A 20827-nucleotide genomic window follows, 5' to 3' on the forward strand; every position below is an offset into this window, starting at 1 on the left:
ATATCCCGCCTTTTACTTGGAGACTGGCCAATGACAATGACCAGTTTAAGTGTGAAACTGTATTTTTATTTATTTATTAAATGTAATTTTGTATTACTTTATGTGTTTACCACTGATTTAATTATTTTTGTATACATGATGTTTATATATATTCTTGAATAAATAAAGGAAAAACAAGGTTAAAAGAAAGGCCTATTCGTTGCATGCCGCCTTTTTCTTTCAGACTGACCAATCAAAACGTCCAGCTTGGCACGTCCCGCCTCTTCCTCTGAGACTGGCCAATAGCGTGCAACTACCAAAGTCGCTCAACATTCCCTTGTTTATACCGTGTACCTTTGTTGAGCGGTATTTATCTCTTTCTCCTGAATATGTGAAATATAAACAACGCTGGATTATAATCACTCTTTGCACGAGTTTCTCCAGAGCTTTGTTTTTTGTTTCATTATAAATCCTGCGGTCTCTAACGCTACAGGAGCTAACTGTGGCTAACGGCTAGCTGAGTGTTTTTGTGTTGATTCAAAGCTGCAGATCTTTCTCTGCCATGACGTCAGCCTCTGCTAAGGTGAGTTGTTACCTGCTTATTAACACGTCTTATTGCAGGGTGGATTCTGTGCAGTCAGCTATTTATAGAGCAGAACTGCACTCAGAAACCTGCTAATTTAACACGTTTCTTTACGGTACACAAATACACCGAATAACAATTGCTTTGAATTTGGCTATCTGATATTAATACAACGTTATATTAAATCTACTAAACTGTGTAAGAACGCTTGAGTTCATTCAACTGAATTGGACCGAGCTAAAGATCTGCACACAGAAATCTGTTGAATGAACTCCTTTTATTAAATCACAACTTTAGAATAAATGATAAGTGCTCTAAGTTTATTTCCCAAATTAATATAATGTAATGCTGAATTCGGCTTTTCATTCATTCCCTACACCTGTAACTCTGCAACAGATATTCAAACTGTACTGATCACTTCCTGGGAGCTCTGTCAGTACTTTCACTGCCTTAGTTTACAATACTTCCTGAAGCCATGTTTTCGGTGCATGTACTTGTACTGCTGTATTTCCACAGGGTAGCATATGTGTTTTTGTACTGCTGTATTTCCACTGGGTAGTATATCTACTTGTACTGCAGTATCTTTGCAGTATAGTATGTGTACTTCTACTGTATATGTGTACTTGTACTGCAGTATTGTCTCTCTGCAGGTTGGGGAAATCTTCTCTGCAGCTGGAGCCGCCTTCAGTAAACTGGGAGAGCTGACCATGCAGCTGCACCCAGTGTCAGACTCCAGTCCTGCAGGGTACACACACACACACACACACACACACACACACACACACACACACACACACACACACACACACACACACACACACAGTTGTAGCTTAGTAGACCTTAGGTTTTTATAAATTAAGTTGCTAATAACATTTTTTTGTCCTCAGAGCGAAGTGGACGGAGACGGAGATCGAGTTGCTGCGAGTCGCCGTGCGTCGCTTCGGAGACGACCTGAACAACATCAGCACGGTGATCAAAGAGCGCACCGTGTACGTACTCCTCACATTCAGAATGAATAACCAGAGACTTCCTGCACATTTAAGGCTCCACACATGTCTCTGGCTTCATTTCTGTTCTCTCAATCCTAAAGTCCATTTAAAATGACGTTATTTAGAAATCTGAAACTCAGGGCTGTATTTTTTAAGTCTTAATTTCCCCCAATTAATGCAAAACAAAACATCAACATTTGACTAATTATAAGTGTCAAAAAGGGTGTTTTAAAGACAATGTTTAATGTGTAATAGTTATTGTAAAATAAGTGTTTTACCCCAAAAGCCTCTTAATAAATACACATTTGGATATTTCTTGGATCCTCTTTTGCTAAAGCGTTTTTTAAAACCTCGTAATGCAAATTATTAAACGCCTTACATTAAATCCACCAAAACACTTTATTTTAATATAATAGTTTCCCATTAAAATAATCGGAGAAAACATTTGTCCTTAAAATGAAAGTAACATTTCAGGACAACTAAGAACATTTGTTTTACTTCCTAAATATCTTACTTTTCCATCAAAACCTCAATTTCTAATTAGACATTAACCTCAAATCTTTGGCCAAACAGGAACTGAATTAATTAATTTCAGATAAAGTCAGGGTTAGTTTTGACTAGCGTAGCCTAGAGTCATGCTAGCAGTTTCCCTCAGTTTGCAGTGACTATGCTAAGCTAAGCTAATGGTGTTTCCTCAGCGCTCAGATTAAGAGCACGGTGAAGAGGAAGCTGTACGAGGACAGCCGTGTCCCCATCGAGTCGCCCAAGAAGACCACGAAGAAGGCCGCCGCTGTCGCCTTGACGACGCCCGCCACCACGCCCAACCCCCCAGCCATGATTGCCATGCCGACGTCGCAGGTCGTCGTGGCGACGGGCATGCAGAACAGCCCCTCCCTGGCCCCGCCCCTCAAGAAGCAGAAGACCGGAGGTGAGAAGCTTTTATTGTGAAGGCTAAAGGCTTTTACTGTGAAGGAGCAGGGCTTTTACTGTGAAGGAGCAGGGCTTTTACTGTGAAGGCAGAGACAGGAAGTGACACGATGCTCCCCCCCCCCACAGATGTGACCCTCAGCGCTCTGAACGACTCGGACGTCAACAGCGACCTCGTGGACATCGAAGGACTCGGAGACTCCAACAAACAGAAACTCAACTTCGACCAAGGTCAGGAAACATCCTCCATTCATATGTCCACCCCCCCCCTCCACCTGATCACCTGGATCTCCCCCTACATCTCCATTGTGATTCTTTAAACCAATCAGCTCTCAGAGGGGCGTGGCCAGCAGCAGCTCATTAGCATTTAAAGCTACAAACACAGAATCAGCTCTTCAGGAACAGGGCTGAAACAGAGGGGGTTATGGGACACTGATCTGTGTTTCAGCCAATCAGAGACAGGCTCTGTATCTGAGACCTGGAATATAGTGAAGAGGAGGATAAGAGGGGCGCTTTAAGTCCAGACACATGTTGTTATTGTAGTTTTTAAAGTTGTTGTTGTTGTTTCCTCAGAGAGTCTGAATCTGGACTCCAGCCTCATCATGAACTCCAGCGACCTCCCACTGCTGTCCCGCTGAACTCTGTCCTCCCTGTGCCCTCCCGGTGTCCTCCCGCTGTCCTCCCTGTTTGTTTTTACATTTAGAGTAAAAGCCGTGAGGACGAATCCTCCGCAGCACCGAATCTAAAACAGCCTCTTGTCCTTTATATGTTTTGTGAAGGCAGCGGGCTCGTCCTCTTTCAGACCGTTTCAGTTTTCCTTTGTTGTTTTTTGTGTGACAGAATTATGCTTTGCTCCGTTTGTGCTGAGTGTTGATCATGTCGAGCAGTGCTCAGATAACACTGAGTTGTGAATAAATATCGGGCCGTGAAGTTGAACATCCGTGCTCTTTTTAGTGCTTCAGAATAAGACCAGTCTGTGGACCTGCTTTACGTTTATGTTCTGAATTTCAGTGAAGGTATTTCCAGAATCGGACGGAGAAATATTGTTTGGTTGTTACAGAAAACATCATGAGATCTTCAATCAACTTTTATGTTCTACCATAACCCCTCATCAGTATTTAGAGTCTCTACTGGGACATGTCTCCATGCTCTGTGTCTCTACTGGGACATGTCTCCATGCTCTGTGTCTCTACTGGGACATGTCTCCATGCTCTCTGTCTCTACTGGGACATGTCTCCATGCTCTGTGTCTCTACTGGGACATGTCTCCATGCTCTGTGTCTCTACTGGGACATGTCTCCATGCTCTGTGTCTCTACTGGGACATGTCTCCATGCTCTGTGTCTCTACTGGGACATGTCTCCATGCTTTATTCTCTCATACTGCCTGTGCTGCTGCCCCCTCTTTTCACCCTCTGTCTGAAACCAGAGCCCAGTCTGCTCTGATTGGTTAGCTGGCTGGCTCTGTTGTGATTGGCCAACAGCTTAGAGATGTCCCGCCTCTTAGCCTATCACGTACAATGTGTTGGAGCGCTAGCCAATAAGAGCGCGGGTGTTTCGTAGGGATGTCACTATGTTCTGGAAGTAAACAAAAGGGGGGGCGGTGAGTGGGAGAGAAGTCAGGTTTGAATTAAAAAAAAAGGAATGTGGGGAACGGGTTAAAGACCCTCTTTAATCTGCAGGAAATCAAATATCTTTCCTCCCGACATTTAAAAAGTGTCGTTAGAGATTCTGGAAATATCTTTTTGAAAACATCACCAGGTGTTTAAAGACTGCGACTCAAATGTAAATGCTTTAAGTGAATCTAAATCTGTCATGAATCAGTGATCCTGTCAAGCACAGACACAGAGGGGTCAGAGTCAGTTCCCAAACAGAATCCACGGTTCCCCGGAGCCGAGTCTTCAGGGAATCGTTTCAGAAGCTGACGGATCCACGTCTTCCACCCGTCAGAGTTCCTGATCACGATGGTTTCAGAGAGACGTGGGAGCTGTGGTTAGATTATGTGAAGCAATAAAAAAAGGAACTCGCCATCATTTGTGTTTCCTTCTGTGTTGTGCTTTTCTTCATCATTGTATTCGTTCATCAGCAGCATATTCTCCAGACTGAGGAATCAATGTGAGGTCCTTTGAGAGACGAGAGGTCTCATAAAGTAAATGTACAGATGTGGAGTCCCAAAGAGTCACAGGATAGTGTTTCAGAAAGAGTGAAAGCACAGTATGTGGGATAAACGAACAGAGGAGCAGTATATTTATATCCAGTCAGTTTGTGTTCAGAGAGAGGAGACACGTCTGATACGATACAGGCTTTCTTTTATTGAGTTTTCATAAACAATATACAATATCATATATATTTAAAGTATGCAGATGAACTGTTTTCTATTCAAAACTAAAAAGTCATTCTGCGTCATCTTTACAGCCGTGAGACCCTGGGGGGGGGGGGGGGTTATTTTAGTTGCATAATAATACATCCTCTCAGGTTTCTTATGGAGAGAATTTGTCCAAACAGAGGGAATATGTACAGTTGTGAAACTCAGAATGATAGACGTGCTTTCCCTTTCCCTGCCGGGCTCCAGCAGCCCGCCTCACTCTGCCCCGGTTCATTTCTCAGCGTGTAAACTCCAAATATCTGCCGGTGGAAATCTAATCAGAAAATGACTATTCAACACCAACAGTTTTAGGGTCACATGACGGCTTCCTTTCCTGCTTTTTGAGGAAAATAACGTGGATTTTTACTTCACGACGTTTACATTTAAAGTGCTTCAAGTTTTCATTCGAAATATAATTAATGTCAAGATCAAAGTTTTACATTTTGGAAAAAAAGGTAATAATTATAACAATATAATAATAACGATTAGAAGTTTACTAAACAGCACATCAAGCACTCTCTGTTATAGACAGATGGGTACAGATATACTGGATTTATCAATGATCATTTATTTAAGTGCCACTGCAAACAAAATGTTTGTTTTGTGAATTAATTTTTAGGGGAAATTAAACATCAAAAACATCAAACCCCAAAATAAAAGATCATTTTCAGCATCAAAATCCCTTGAAATATTTGAATCATTTTTAAACTGAGAAATATCACCGTGCTTTCTCCAGAGTGAGAGGTGACTTTAATACTGACAGACCCACAATCACTGAGGGGTGAGGAACATCCACAGGTTATAATAACACTCAGCGTGTACAACGAGGAAGAACCAGAAGCTAAACAGACAGAGCAGCTGCGGAGATACACACGACTTATTTATGGGTGTACACTTCTCCAAAATCATGAAACATACAGAAATCACTGATGGAGGTTTTCAGAGTCGGAGGAGAGGGTTGTAATGAGAGCTGAATAATACAGAGATTTATGGAAGAACAGAAAAGCATTTTGATCCAAAACTAAATCAGTCATTAAGCTGGGTCGAAATAAGGATGATACCTCTCAAGAAATCAGCTTATCTGATAATAATGTCAAACTGTCCAGAACCGACACATAAGTATTGACAGACTTAGTTTCTTCATATCTTTTATTCCAGGTCGTAATTTATGTAGTTTAAAAAATAAATAATGACTGAAATTCACTTCGTTTTGTTTTACCTGTAGATAATTGCTTTGGATTGACCCTTTAATCCATTTATTTTTTGATGATAGATAATGTGAAAAACCTAACAATTTATCCAAAATAATAACATTTTTGGTAATAAAGAAGCGTTCATTCATTTGTGCTTCAGGTACGATGTTTAAACAAAAAGGTAATGCAAATGTTTGCAGTCATTGCCGTTCTGTGACTGCACACCTATTGCTATAACATGATAAGGTCAGTAAACCTAAAATATAACATATGAGATTTTCCCAAAAGATAAATCAGAATATTATTAAAAATACAACAAAAAAAAGCTTGGATTGAATGAGTTTGAAAACGTCCCTAACCCTGGAAATGTACTTTAAATAAAACATGATAGAACGATTGAAGACGCGTCTCACATTTAAAGCAAAAGGACAGAAACACAGGAAAACATTCATGAATCTTTCCGACAGACGTTCTAAGATTCAGTCGAAGAATTTTTGGCTTAAAAACAATCTTTGAATTCAGCCTCACATTTTCCTCCGGCTACAGAAACCTCTCTCCATGACGACAGTTTGTGATTATGGTCTGCGAAATAAAAGATATCAAACAGAGAATCGTCTTAAAGCTACAGTCTGTGAAACACGGACATCCTTTGGCAGCGTGACGTCTGTCCTGCTTCAGAGGAGTCGGGAAAATATCGGAAATGATGATTTTTTAAAGATGGTCTATATTATGAGACTCCTTTCAAATTTCACTTTCCTGATCTTCGACTTATTTTCAAATTTGTACTTTTTTTCAGAATTTTCAGACTGTTTTCACATCTGAGGTCATTCAAATACCTCTACAGGTTTTAGGTCTTCTAATCGGAGACCACTATCGTACTGAAACACATTAAATGTCCGTGAATGTAAGTTTTTTTTCTAGAACGATTGAAATAGATAAACATTAATCGTTAGAGATTTTGAAATGTGCCTGAGATTAACCTAGAGGTAGAGATTCAGATCATTGACTGAAGTGAAAGTACTAACACCACTCTGTGAAAATACTCAGGTTTTACGCTGCTTTTTAAAGAGGTCAAATTCCCGTTCAAATTCTTGTAGTTTTTGGACGTTAGCTGAAATATTTTAGACTTTGTTTGCCTCTGCAGCAGGAGAGCCTCGGAGACGATAGCACGTGGAGGAATAAAGCAGAGAAACTCAACAGCACATGGTACGAGACTACAGGACAGATTAAAGTGGTCTAACTGTGCAGAGAATATCACAAAGAAAAGAAGCAGACACGTGATTCTGTTGGAGCAGCTGATGGATCAGCACACGTCTAATGAAAGCTTATAGAGACTTTATGTACAGACATATCTCAGGATGATTACCACCTCCTCTCCGTTAGATCGAGGTTTGAGCCGAGAGGAAAAGCTCCTCTGAAATATGACGACATGTTCAGGCACAACGATGAGCGAACGTACAAAACTGTACAAAACTTTGTAAGTGCAAAAGTTGGAAGCAGAAACTACGATTTATTTCTGAAAGTCGGACCTCTGACCCGCTCCATGCGTCCGCCTCTTCTATAGTGACCAGCCCTGGGATTAAGAGCTGATTGGTCCTAAAACAAGCGTATAAAGAGGTGCAGGAATGAGTCCTGAACCCTGACATGACTCAGCACTTCCTGTTCAATGGTTTTCTGAATGTGTTTGGGTTGTTTCCAGCAACTGCAATATTCCAAAATCACATGGACCAGGGAGATGCTGCCTTCAGGGACCAACACAGAACCAGGACATCGCTGCACTTCTCTATTGATATGTAATTAATCAGAACAACTAATAACTTGAGCAAAACAAAAATAAAGATATAATGGTGATTTTTTAAACCCTTTGTGTCTTTGAACAATCAGAATACCTTTATTGGTGACTTCAACAAGAGACTGAAGCCCTTCCATCTCTGAGGGTAGAGATGGAGCTTCCTGCAGATTCAGTACAGTCGAACCGTGCAGGCTGAAGGGGAGCTGCTCCCTCAATATTCACATATAGATACACTATTAACAGACTTCTACTGACCGGGGGCCACTCGCACACCCAGGTCCTCAAACTGTGGACTCACGTCTTTCAAGTTTCTTCTACAAACCCGAGGCTTCAGTCGGGCGACTCAGCAGAAACACTAATGACTGAAGCCGTTCACCTTTGACTGGAGTTCAGCTGGTTTGGACTTCCAGAAAACACCAACAACCAGTGCTGGCCTCTAGAGAAGCTTCACCTCTTCACATGGGGGTTGGGTCTAGGGATGTCACGAGGACTTATACTCGGGACTAAATCCTGAAGACTTTGGGGAACTGGTTTTTCTACAGTATTGCAAGTATGGTAGCTTCCTGTAGCACTGTGAAGACTCAAGACTAACGGCATCCTGGGGACGATATTGAGTTTACTGCGTCCCAAACTCATGTTCTTTTGATGGAAGTAATGGAACACTTTGGACAACGAAACCATGTTCAAATCACTAAGGTAACGCTGGCAGTTAGCTGTTAGCACTATAGTGCTAACAGGGAGACGGTCAATTATAACGTTTTCCTCAGAATTCTGACTATTTTTCAGTTGATTCCAAAATCCTGAAGACTTGAGGGTACTGGTTTTGTGACAGCTCCATAGTTCCCGGTGGTGCCATTGAGACTCGAGACTAACGGGGGATGTTAGAACATGAGTTTGGGACGCAGTTAACTCACTATTGATGGAAATAATACTTAGTTTGAAGAGCAAATCTGTGTTCAAATCGGCAAGAAAGCTGACGTTAGCAGTCAGCAGTCAGCCAGGCTCTGTGAGTTGCACGATGGTGCGTTCAAAGTCTTTTGAGTAAAAATGAACGTGGGGAGAAGGTCGATTATAACGTTATCACGAGGTCTCCGACGTAGTCTTGTGAAAATGTAGCTTTGGGTGAAAACCTTGTTGTTTTCTTGGCAATATAAAATTGAAATTTGAGGGAATTATGACCCTAACCGAAACCAGTACAAATACTGGTATTGAGAAACTGTCACTGGTACTCTTTATCGTGACATCCCTAGTTGGGAGGAAGATACTTTTGTTGATGAACACTACAGACTTCATCTTCAGCTACACATAAACTCCTTAACACTTGATGGTGGGAGACCCTGGTTCACTGATGAGATGAAGCGCTGATAAAGTCCAGATCCATCAGACCGTAGAAACCAGAGGACCTCTACACCTTCCTGATCCGGTAACGGACCTGATGTCCAACGAGCACGACTCCAGGACCACCAGTTGAGGACCGGCTGAACTGAGTGTTCCTGAAGTGCCTCGAGAACATCTGTCGTCACCGGTTTGATTTGGTCTTGATTACAACTCGAGACCTTATTCAAACTCCTTCCAAACCTCTGAAGATTACTCAGAGAACATCTGGAGCTTCATCCACTGGAAAACTGGACCGGAGCTGCGTCCAAAAGAGAGCTGCAGGAATGAGTCAGCACTTCCTGTCCCCTGGTCTGGAGCTCCATGGTTTTCTGAACGTGTTTTTGGTTTGGTTGTTATCCTGCAATAAGGCAAATAATCATAATCCAAAACCACATGGAGGAATCCCATTGGACCGGGGAGATGCTGCCTTCAGGGAACAGTACAGAAACACCACATCCTGCAGCTCTTTAAGAACGGTGCCAGAGTCTAACCTCTAAACTTCTTCCAAATCTGCCGTTTTTCTGGAGCGAGACGTATGTGTGCTTGGCTCTTTCTGGAAGGCTTGATTAAAGAATCAGAATCTCGTTAGGACACAACCAGTGTGACCTCAAGACTCCTGAGGCTCTCTGATGCTGCTGCTGATGAGGAATCCTCTGTACATTATTTATCATTTGAGGTCTCATAGACGAGCCTTCAGACGAACGACCAACCTCACAGGAAGCGAGTCCTCCAGTCCGACGTGAACTCTGGGATTTGGGTTAAAAACGAACCAACAGGAACAGTTGGGTCGGATCAGAACCCTAAAGAAAGTCTGATGCCTCAAAACCCCCAGGGATCCAGAACAGATATTTCCAATGGAGTCAGAAACCAGGCTGGTCTCTGCTTCCTGTCGTTGCAGGAAGGGGGCGGGACTTACAGGAATAAGGTCCGATGGGGAGCCGAGGGTCCTCCGGGAGCTGCTGGTCAGGACTCAGGGTGAGGATTGGGGGGTGGGGGGGTGTTTAGTGTCCTGGGTGGTGGTGGGAGGTGAAGGGGGTGAAGGAGGGGGGAGGGGAGAGAGACAGAGGGCTGGACTGAGGACTGACTGCAGGGGGGGAGTCAGCTGCCGAGTGAGAGACACTGCGGGAGGAAGAGAGGTGGGAAAATATGGATTATATTTAGACTTGAGATGCTAACATGGCTAACAACATTAGGAATATTAGCCAGCTAGGGGGGGTCTGAGAACCGAGGGGTCTGAGGACTGAGGGTCTGAGGCTCTGAGGGTCCTTACCTGACAGTGTAGCTGCTGCGGTGGGGGGGGTCCGATACTCCGGCCACAAAAAGCTTCTTCGGGGGTCCGTCAGACTCTACTCCCCCTGAGAGACATCAAGGTTTACAGGTGAATAAAACAGGCAGGCAGGCAGACAGACAGACAGACAGACAGACAGACAGACAGACAGACAGACAGACAGACAGACAGACAGACAGACAGACAGACAGACAGACAGAAGGACAGGCAGGCAGGCAGGACAGACAGACAGACAGACAGACAGACAGACAGACAGACAGACAGACAGACAGACAGACACAGACAGACAGACAGACAGACAGACAGACAGACAGACAGACAGACAGACAGACAGACAGACAGACAGACAGAAGGACAGGCAGGCAGGCAGGACAGACAGACAGACAGACAGACAGACAGACAGACAGACAGACAGACAGACACAGACAGACAGACAGGCAGACAGACAGACAGACAGACAGACAGACAGACAGACAGACAGAAGGACAGGCAGGCAGGCAGGACAGACAGACAGACAGACAGACAGACAGACAGACAGACAGACAGACAGACAGACAGACAGACAGACAGACAGACAGCAGACAGACAGACAGACAGACAGACAGACAGACAGACAGACAGACAGACACCTACCTTTCCTCTTGAGTGGAGTCAGTGCTGGGACTCTCACAGTAGTGCTGACTGCTGGTCTGTTGGACACACAGATGTAAACATCCACTACAAGAACAACAACACAACTAGTGTGTGTGTGTGTGTGTGTGTGTGTGTGTGTGTGTGTGTGTGTGTGTGTGTGTGTGTGTACCTGAACCTCCGGGTGGGACTCGGGGAGGAGTTTGGCGTGATGCCGCTGTCCTGCGACTGGAACCACTGAAAAAGAGAAAAGTTAAAACCGTCTGAGCTTCTTATTCCCCTTTATTTACTTCCGACACACAGTGACATCACTACGGAACACTCTTGCTCCTATTGACTAGCGCCCCAACACATTGTAGGTGACAGGCTAAGGGGCGGGACATCTCTAGGCAGTTGACCAATCACAACAGAGCCCTATTTGTCTGATGGAAGTCTCACAGTGAGTGTGTGTAACTGAAACTCACCACTGAGGCGTGGTCGTGCCACTGACTGATGGGAGCTGGGATCAGACTGGAAGCACTGGGGGAGAGGATGGTAATTAAAACCAGTTTTTAAAGTTAACTTGAGCTGTAAATATGTGAGCGTGTTTGGGCGTTACCTCCGTCTCTGCAGACTTCCTCTGAGGGCCGCCTCCATGTTCTCCTCCTGCAGAGACAAACAGTTGCTGTTTGATTCATGTGGTTGTTATTTACCTGCATGTTGACCTTTGACCCCATGTCTTCACTGTCAGATTAAACTGTTGATATTATGTTGTGATGTTTTCTGAGGTATTTTACTTTGAAAATCTCATCCTGTCTGAGCTGATTAGCATTAGCAGGAATTTACTTTGTATTGTTTTTAATTAAGATTAGTCCCAGCACCAGATTTAGAAGAGTAGCAGAAGAGTGGAGTCCTCACCTGCCTCTTGTGGTCGAGTCTGTCTCCGGTCAGAGAGAACGGAGAGAGAGGGACGAGCTGCAGGAGGAACAGAGACTCTACAGTAATAAAATATAATATAATGTAATATATAATGTTTATAACAGTGACACTGACCTGTGAGGGGCAGCTGGGGTTGATGGAAACGCTGCTGCGTCTGTACCGAGCCGACGACACCGGACTGAACACCGTCATCCCGTCACTGAGAGACACATGAATACATATTTATATTAAATATTGAGACATTACGGAATTATTTTGCGATTTTTTGAGACACTAAATCATCCTTTTCGCGATCAAAGGTCTTTTTTTAGATCCTTAAAAGAAGTGACAATATGATTTATTTTGTCTTCAATTGTTTTAAAACAATATATGTGCAGATCTCTGTAATCAAATCAAAGTATACATTTATATTTTTTGATTGGAGTTTGCTGCAGTACCACTGACCTGACACTGGTGATCATGGGGGCGCTGTTCGACCTGCGCAGAGCCCCGCCAGCTGCGCCTGCGCACTGGTCCACTTCCATCCTCTCCATCCCTTCAATCAGAAAACAATAACATTTGGAATTAGTCATTTGATTGTTTTATTCCTCAGAATGTCTCCAGTATTTATCGGTTTTCTTAAAGACATGAAACTTTAGTAAGAAAAGTCCATATATTTGACCAATTTCTAAAGAAATGTATATTCCTGATTTAACACTTTATTTTCTGCTGTCTGTTCATAATGCCCTCAGTTTGAATTCCTTTATGAACACGGATGTGATGTGTGCAGGGCAGGATTAGGGCAACATGGGAAACAATGACTGAGATCTGCCTAAAGGGGATTTTTGAGTTCTGAGATTAAAGTCAAAATGCAACGTTTTCGGGTTTTGACCAAAAATAAAAAAAATATTCTGACTTTAATCTCAGAAATATCAGTCAGGATTCTTAGATGTTAACAACAACGTTTTGTCCATATTTCATTTAAGTCTTCTGAGAAAAATAAGTTTCTCTGATATTTAATTTCCCAGAAAATCGTTTTTTGTTTAACTTCTCCAAAAAATACTTCATAAAAAATTAACATATTTTTCTGAAGTCTGAACCTTTTTAAGATTAAAGTCAGAACTCAACTTTTTCTGTTTTTTAAAACTTTTGGTCACATGTTTTCACATATGGCCCTAATCCTCTTCCGTAGATGTGCCTTTCTCTGATGTTATTAAAAAAAATAGTTCAATAAAGTTGAGCCAAAAAAAAAAAGAAGAGAAACCTCTGTCCGCAGGCCCCGGCGGAGGCAGCTTCTTCTGCCGGCCTCCGAGCCCTCTGAGGCGGCGTGGGTGCTCTACTCAAGCCCGGTGGAAGGAGCCCGACCCGCAGGAAGCCCGACCCGCAGGCCTCACAGGCTGCAGACCCGGAGTCCGCGGGCTGATCACCGAGCCTCCCTCTCCTGCAGAAGAACACCCTTACTCCTCTCCCGGTTTCATGTAGAACCGTATTTAAAACGCATGAAAGAGTCCGGGCTGCACCGGGACACTTTCAGCCGCACAGCTGACGTGACTTAGCTGTAGAGCTAACTTGTAAAAAAAAAAAACCCTCCAGAAAACCGCTCAGCAGCTGCCCGAAAACACGCAGCCTGAACCGGGCAGCAGTCCTCCGGGAGAGTCGGTGTCACTGTCCCCCCGAAAAACACCGAGAAATCCCCCCGAAAACCCGGATTATCAACACTTCAAAGGTTTTCACAACATAGTCCTTCACAACATAGAGGTAGTTCTCCAACTGTGGAAACAGCGCCGCCCGCCGGACACACCGGTAACTGCAGCACACAGAACCCGGGGACGGTTGACTTTACTTAGTATTAACTTTATTTTATAACATTTAATAACTGTCTGAAAGATGTACTGGTGAAGGGAGCCGGTATGCTTTCCAATATAACCAGTAATAAACAGTACATTGACGTTATAAAGCAGTTATGTTACTGGAAACAAATGATGAGTTTTAGTAAAATGATATCATTAGCTGTAATGAAACCATCTACAGATATGAGAGGTGGACCAGAACCAGTTATTAAACATTAGAAGCGCTGTATTTGATATTACAAAGAAAACACATGTTCACCAATTATTAGTATTCATTTGTTTATCATTATATAATAAGTGTGTTTACAAAAACACTTTTTTGTAAGATATTGTTAAAATTCTATGAAAAATGATTATGGAAGGTGTGTGATGATAACCAGTTAAAGATGGATTAAAATGCATTAACATAAAATAATAAATACAACTGAATTGACTGGTATTGTTGAAAGAATTTGTCTCAAAAATAATACATTTTAGTTTTTCAATCAAACATTGAAAAAAAACTGCATTGAAATGATTTTATTGACAAAAATAAATCCCACGTAAAAAGGAGAAACTATTTCTAACTTCTCAAATGTTTGCCTAAATAACGTGTTTTGATTATTCAAGTAAAAGTAGCACACGCTGTCTCCTATCACAGTAAAGTTATATCTGTGTATTAAAGGAGTTCTTTGGGGGTTTCCTGGTTCTGGTGACAATAAACAGTCTACTGTTGTCCAGAATCTCAAAATCCTCCATCTGCTTTCAGTCGTCATCTCCAAAAAATGGTGAAACTGGACACCGGGCTCTCAGTTAACCCTTCACCGCTCAACACAGAGTCAGCAGAACAAACAGAGACAAACTAACACAGAGATAATAATAAAAAAGAATCACACTTTATTTTCAGAAATGCTTTTATTTCAGAAAACGTTTCTCAGATTTTCTTAAAGAACAAAAAAAAAGACGCAATAAAAATTCCTGTATTTAGTCATGATGATATAATAACAGCATTTTACCCATTTAAAGGTCCCTGTCATTAAGTCAAGATGTTAAGACATGTTTTAGGATTTTTACTCATTATTTTTCTGATTTGACATTTTGAGAATATGTATTAATTACTGTTTTGAGATATTTAGACAATCTTTTGAGATATGAGGTCATCTAATTGACTTCTTAAGTTGTTAGGAGTCATTATGAATACATACTATGTTATTATTTTGAGATAATTATTCTTTTACTCATTTGAGATATTGTCATTATTTTAGGTTACCATGAAATTCTTAAGCGATATTATGGTTTAATTTTAGGGATATACCGTATTATTTTGAGATATTATTTCAATATTTAAAAAACATAATTATTATTATTATTATTATTATTATTATTATTATTATTATTATTATTATTATTATTAATGAATTACATTTTTTTTACACTTTTTTTGCAATAACACGTTTTTTTCTATTAGAAATAATATTGGCAGGATTGGTCTTCCATACCAGCTCCACTCCCCGGTGCTTCCCAATTTTTTACCCCGATTTAGAGCTCCGTCACTCGGGGAGAGAAGAGGTTAAAGAGGGGGGTGGAGGGAGGGGGAGGAAGAGGAAGAAGGTCCTGCCTCCCTTCAGACGGAGTTTAACTTCTTTTAAAAACAACTCTAACTCGCTTTTTAATTCATGGTTAAACAAAACCTCCGCATTTAATTCCAGGCAGCAGTGAGAGCCAGGCAGTGAGGCCGGCGGAAGGACGCGATCCGCGGGGAGAAAGACAGCGACATGTCGGGGGGATCCAGGCCGACTGGATGTGACTGAGAGGTGGGTAAAACCCTCCGAGACTCCCCGCTCCTGATGAACAACTCCGGGCAGGAACATGCTGTCTCCTGCGGGGGAGTCTAAAAACTTTAATCAGATTTAAAAAGTTTCTGTGACGTGTGTTAATGAAGCTGTAAACTGAAGGAAAACAGATATCAAATATTAAAAACCTGGAAAATAGTCACTTAAAAATCTAAAGAACAAATTATTTTTATGCTTTAAAAATACCTTTAAAACGTTCCTCTGAATAAAAATAAAAGTAGTAATTGGACTTTCTATAATTTATATAACACCACCGTTTGTTGTTCTTAAACAACAAAAGCATAACATTATTTAGTGTAAAGGAACATTTCACTTTCTACTCCAACAGTTTTGGGTACAAACATTGGCTCTGTTGTGATTGGTCAACAGCTCAGAGATGTCCCGCCCCTTAGCCTATCATATACAATGTGTTGGAGCGATAGCCAATAGGAGTGTGAGTGTTACATAGTGATGTCACCGTGTTTTTCTTCTCGTTTCCAGAGAGGAGAATGGAGGGAGAGAAAGAGACGGCAGAGGAGAAGGAGGAGGAGGAAGAGGAGGAAGAGGATCTTCATCACATCGCGGCAACGGCGTCCTCTATAGACCACCAGGAACTTCCCATCATGCACTGGGAGGACTTGAGCCAGCGGATAGCGGAGCTGGAGCAGCAGGAGCAGGAGAGAAGCCAGAGGTCAAAGGTCAGTGACCAAGTCAGTGTTCCTGTCAGTGGCATTATCTCTGTAAAGACTACATTTCCCATAATGCTCGGTGTCGTCAAAGACCACTTTCTGTCAGCGATGTTAATTGAAAATTAAGTGTTTTGATCGTCATAAAGACTTTTAACTCTCCCCAGGTTTCTTTGATTAGCATGAATTCACCATCGCTCTGATTCATGATTAATCGCAGCAGACGATCATGGGTAGTGTAGTTTCTGAGAGTTGCAGAGAAAAGCTAATCTTTTGTAAATAATTCGAATTGGGGGAAAAAACGTATGAATTTCTATAATATTAATGAATATTCACATATTGTTTTGAGTGCTCCTTTAACTTTATTTCTATCGTGATACAATATAAAAAGATGAACCTTTGATAATCCCCCTGGGGAAATCAGTACCAACAATGGACAGAGCTTTATAAATGTTCACTTCTTCCTCCTTTTTGTAAGTTGAATTATCCCGAGTTAAACAGATGTTTTGGTCTCGTGTTACTACTAATATTCTGTCATTATTTAATTCAACTTTTCAATTTTAGACTAAATGTAAATTATTATCTACTTTTTCTGATTTCAGAATATTTATGACCAATTTTCACGTTTTAATTCTACAGTTTTCTTGTTGTGTTTCCTGCAGAGGGGGGTGAGGCCGGAGGATGGAGAGTGGAGAGACGTTTGGGAGGAAGACGAGGAAGACTTCAGGAAGTGCCGCGTTGCCGTCGTGTCATCACGGTAAAACAACAACAACAACAACAACAACATATTTGTATTTACATTTTATTTATAATGCTCAGTTTGACTCCCCGTTTCTCTGTTGGGGGGTTTACAGTTCAAACGTTTAATTTCATTTATTCTTCAAGGTCTTCCTGAGAGAAAGAACTAATATTAAATATTACAAACATGTTTTATTATTTTTAATAACCTTTATTAATTGATCATTATATTCATTTCTTACATTTGTGAATTTATTTCAACATTTTGAAGTTTCAAAAACAACGGAAAAATAAATTATAATACAAACAATATTTTAAAACGTCTTTCACTTTTTAATCATAATAATAATCTGAATAATAATCTGAATAATAATAGTTAATAATATTAGTGTTTATTCATCTCCTGTTTCCAGATTTCACCACCACAAAAACCTGCAGCTGTGCTTCATCAACAACAGCGACAGTGAGGAAGAGGAGGACAAAAAGGTACTTACTTTATATCAGGTGTTCTTGTAGAATACAATATCATGAGGCGCTGATGTCACTTCCTGTCTAAATTAAGCCCCGCCCTCTTTCAGGTGTAAATCCTGCATTAAAATAATAGTGTCTTCACGTCTTAAAGCTGCTGAGTCATATATTGCACCTCCAACAACAAATAGATCCAGAGCTCCGGTTCCTTTACTTCCTCTCCAGAAAAAAGGAGAGTAAAGAAAGGATCAGAAATCTCAGTCTCAGTGTCAGCCTGCTGCCTGCCACTCGTCCCCCGCAGACCCACCGGACATCCATCCCCTATTTGTTCTCTGTAAGCTGTCTCTGCCGTCTGACCAGACATCTGACCCCATCTCCATATCTCTGGCCTCAGTAAACCCTTTCTGACCCACAGAGAGGTTGTTTCCTGGCAGCACATTTTATGGGGAAATCTGCATTTTGGTTTGAGGGGCACCCCCCCAGGAAGAGGGAGCAGAGACCCTGATACTGGGTTTTGACTTAACCCTGGCTATGATAGATATATTAAGGATTGCACAACAACAGCAGCCGTGCATCTGTAAACATCCTGCTGGTTTGTGTTTTTTCATTGAAGCGTTTTAAAGCCGCCGCTTGGACTGAAGCAGGAACACCTTGTTGGCTATTAAAGATGAATCCTCGAGCTCGGCATATTATTGAGAGGTCCTTGGTTGTGTCCTTTATCCTTATAGATTACTAAACGTAAGGGTTGCAATGGTGCCGGTCTGAAACAGGAAGTGGTGTCGGCTCTGAGGACGCTGAGGGACGAGCTGCTGGCTGAGCAGAGGGAGGTGAGTTTCATCTCTATATGTGGAAATAAAAGCCTCAATCTGCAGAGAGCTCCCCTCCTTTACACACTGATCAGATTATAAACATTCAAAGTGCATTTTAAACGTCCGTCTCTCTTTATTATATCGCTTCTCTAACCACAAAGATCCCACTTTCAGATGTTTTACAATCTTAGTTTACATGCAGACGATGTGACCCAAAAACATAGAGGAAAAAAATCTGATATTTACAAAGAGAGAGAAAGTTTCTAAAGGAATGTTAACAGTGTGTGTGTGTGTGTGTGTGTGTGTGTGTGTGTGTGTGTGTGTGTGTGTGTGTGTGTGTGTGTGTGTGTGTGTGTGTGTGTGTGTGTGTGTGTGTGTGTCAGTGTGTGTCTGGCAGCAGCAGCTGTGGTGCAGAGCGGAGGAAACATCTGGAGCGCCAGGAGCTGCAGCAGCGCTCGGTGACACAGCTCAGCAGAGACAGAGCCACACTGCAACAGGAAGTGCACAGTATGCACACACACACACACACACACACACACACACACACACACACACACACACACACACACACACACACACACACACACACACACACACACTGCTAACTTTGACTCCTTGTCTTCTTGTTCCCCTGCAGCTCTGAGCTCGGAGCTGGTGGCTCTGCTGCTGGTGCGGGACCAGCTGAGGACCAAGCAGGACGCCATGCTGCTGGACGTCCAGGACCTCACCTGACCCGGACCAGAAACCATTCTCCTATCCCCAACGCTCCAAGCCTATGAGGACGCTCGAACAAAAATGGACCTGGAGGTATTTAACTATCGGAGGAACTCTCGGACTTCCAGGTTGAAGGAAAATGACACGAGCTGAATCTGAGCTAGTGTTAGCGTGTCACCAGAACCAAGTCCAGACCAATGTTCTGCAAACCTGTGGGTACTCGTCTGTCTTCAGTACCGCAGGGGACTCTATTTCAGAAGCTGTTACCTCCGGTTCATCCTGATGATGCTACATTGAGAACAGCTAAACTGCAGGAGAGCAAGTTAATGGTAGCAGCTAGCAGCTAATGGAGCTACATCATGATGCAAGCTCTGGTTCACTGGTTCTGGTATCGACTGCTAAACTGGTGGGTTTTGTGGCATTGATGTGTTGTTAGTAACCAACGGCAGGTTGACCGGAGACGAGGAACAAAGATTTGAGTCAAACCAGACGCTCGGGAAGACAAACGCTTCTGGGTTTTATCCTAATTTCTTCTGAGTGTTTTAGCCACTTAGCTCTCAGTTTGGGTCCAGCAGGGAGGAGGAGGAGGTTCTGTCCGGTTTACAGATTGGACCCCCACCAAGGCTGAATGCACGATATCAAAATGTAAACGAAAGAGGAAAATAATGAGATTCAGAACCACTCCAAAATCTCACCCGTGATATAATGCTGAGTCCGGGTTCAGGACTCATTCCTTTGGGTCATGTTCCTGAGGCAGAGAAGGATTTAGACGAACGTGTTTAATACATGTTTATGCACATACGGGATTCTAACTTATCTTATTTAATTTAGTGTTTATCGCTTTGTGACGATAATAAGGGAACATTAAACTCGTACAGGAAGAGCTACTAAACTTCTGTCCCTATATCCCAGGGTTTTCTAGAAAGATGTAGTCTGAGGGGATCCTGTGGCGCTGATCCTGTGGCGCTGATCCTGTGGCGCTGATCCTGTGGCGCTGATCTTGTGGCGCTGATCCTGTGGCGCTGATCTTATGGCGCTGATCTTGTGGCGCTGATCCTGTGGCGCTGATCTTGTGGCACTGATCTTGTGGCGCTGATCTTGTGGCGCTGATCCTGTTTATAAGATAAATCCTGACGCCCGTAAACAACAACGTGACTTCTGACCCACAGAGATATGGTTTCCTGTTAGCTGGCACAGACAAAACCCTGCCAACTCGTATAAGCCTGTTGTTTTTACTACAGAGATGTATGCTGATATTTTGAAATGTCAGATTTATAATTCAAGATTCAAATCTAAAAGAAAACTGAATGATATATATTTTAACATTTTGGGAGAAATGAAACGGTCGGTTGCTTCTTCCCGTCTTCTTTTACAATGGATTTGTGATTTTACCGTAATGGTTAATTATTTGACCTTCAGGAACATCAGATAGTACGTCATGTTTACTCGTGAGATTAATAAAGGGAATAATCCACCTGAAATATTTATACCGGCTTATTATTTTTAACTCGTTATTTTCTGATTTAGATCATTTAAAATCCTCCTCCAAAATAAAGTATATTTGAATACAGATTATTTGATTATAAAATGAAGATGAAGAGCTGCATATTAAATAAGATGATGATATTTTTATATTTAGAGTCACAGATATTTGTATATCTCACTGGGACGAGTATTTAGGGATGAGTTTTAAAAAGTTAATAAAAAGTTATTATGAAATATTTTGCAGCAGTT

General features: G+C 42.0%; 3 protein-coding genes across 7 annotated transcripts; 2 read left to right on the forward strand and 1 right to left on the reverse strand.

Annotated features, from left to right (window-relative positions):
- The first annotated feature begins 289 nt into the window (after positions 1–289).
- LOC134871676 (chromatin complexes subunit BAP18-like) lies at positions 290–4501 on the forward strand. The gene is made up of 6 exons (XM_063894489.1): positions 290–562; positions 1213–1307; positions 1450–1551; positions 2250–2479; positions 2608–2709; positions 3052–4501. The coding sequence occupies exons 1-6, from the start codon at positions 542–544 to the stop codon at positions 3114–3116; spliced, it is 615 nt and encodes a 204-aa protein (XP_063750559.1). The 5' UTR covers positions 290–541; the 3' UTR covers positions 3117–4501.
- Positions 4502–4767: 266 nt separating this feature from the next.
- On the reverse strand, positions 4768–13794 carry LOC134871675 (P2R1A-PPP2R2A-interacting phosphatase regulator 1). Its single transcript, XM_063894488.1, has 10 exons — positions 13282–13794; positions 12483–12573; positions 12153–12237; positions 12018–12074; positions 11719–11765; positions 11585–11639; positions 11293–11357; positions 11124–11179; positions 10473–10557; positions 4768–10321 (listed from the first exon to the last, which is right to left on the reverse strand). Exons 2-10 carry the CDS (start codon positions 12569–12571, stop codon positions 10204–10206), a joined length of 657 nt encoding a protein of 218 aa, XP_063750558.1. The 5' UTR covers positions 12572–12573; positions 13282–13794; the 3' UTR covers positions 4768–10203.
- Positions 13274–20814, forward strand: im:7136398 (schwannomin-interacting protein 1). 5 transcript variants are annotated; one of them, XM_063894486.1, is made up of 8 exons: positions 13274–13820; positions 15556–15660; positions 16180–16376; positions 17027–17121; positions 17516–17588; positions 18299–18397; positions 18763–18875; positions 19017–20814. In XM_063894486.1, exons 3-8 carry the CDS (start codon positions 16188–16190, stop codon positions 19156–19158), a joined length of 711 nt encoding a protein of 236 aa, XP_063750556.1. In that variant the 5' UTR covers positions 13274–13820; positions 15556–15660; positions 16180–16187; the 3' UTR covers positions 19159–20814. The 5 variants fall into 5 exon arrangements, 4 of the variants coding, with proteins under 4 accessions (XP_063750556.1, XP_063750555.1, XP_063750554.1 ...); XM_063894485.1 differs by lacking the exon at positions 13274–13820 and having other exon boundaries at positions 15399–15660; positions 19017–19186; positions 20006–20814; XR_010166724.1 differs by lacking the exon at positions 13274–13820 and having other exon boundaries at positions 15403–15660; positions 18763–18886; positions 19017–19186; positions 20006–20814.
- Positions 20815–20827: the final 13 nt, after the last annotated feature.

The sequence above is a fragment of the Eleginops maclovinus genome, chromosome 11 (assembly GCF_036324505.1).
Source record: "Eleginops maclovinus isolate JMC-PN-2008 ecotype Puerto Natales chromosome 11, JC_Emac_rtc_rv5, whole genome shotgun sequence".
Classification (NCBI taxonomy): domain Eukaryota; kingdom Metazoa; phylum Chordata; class Actinopteri; order Perciformes; family Eleginopidae; genus Eleginops; species Eleginops maclovinus.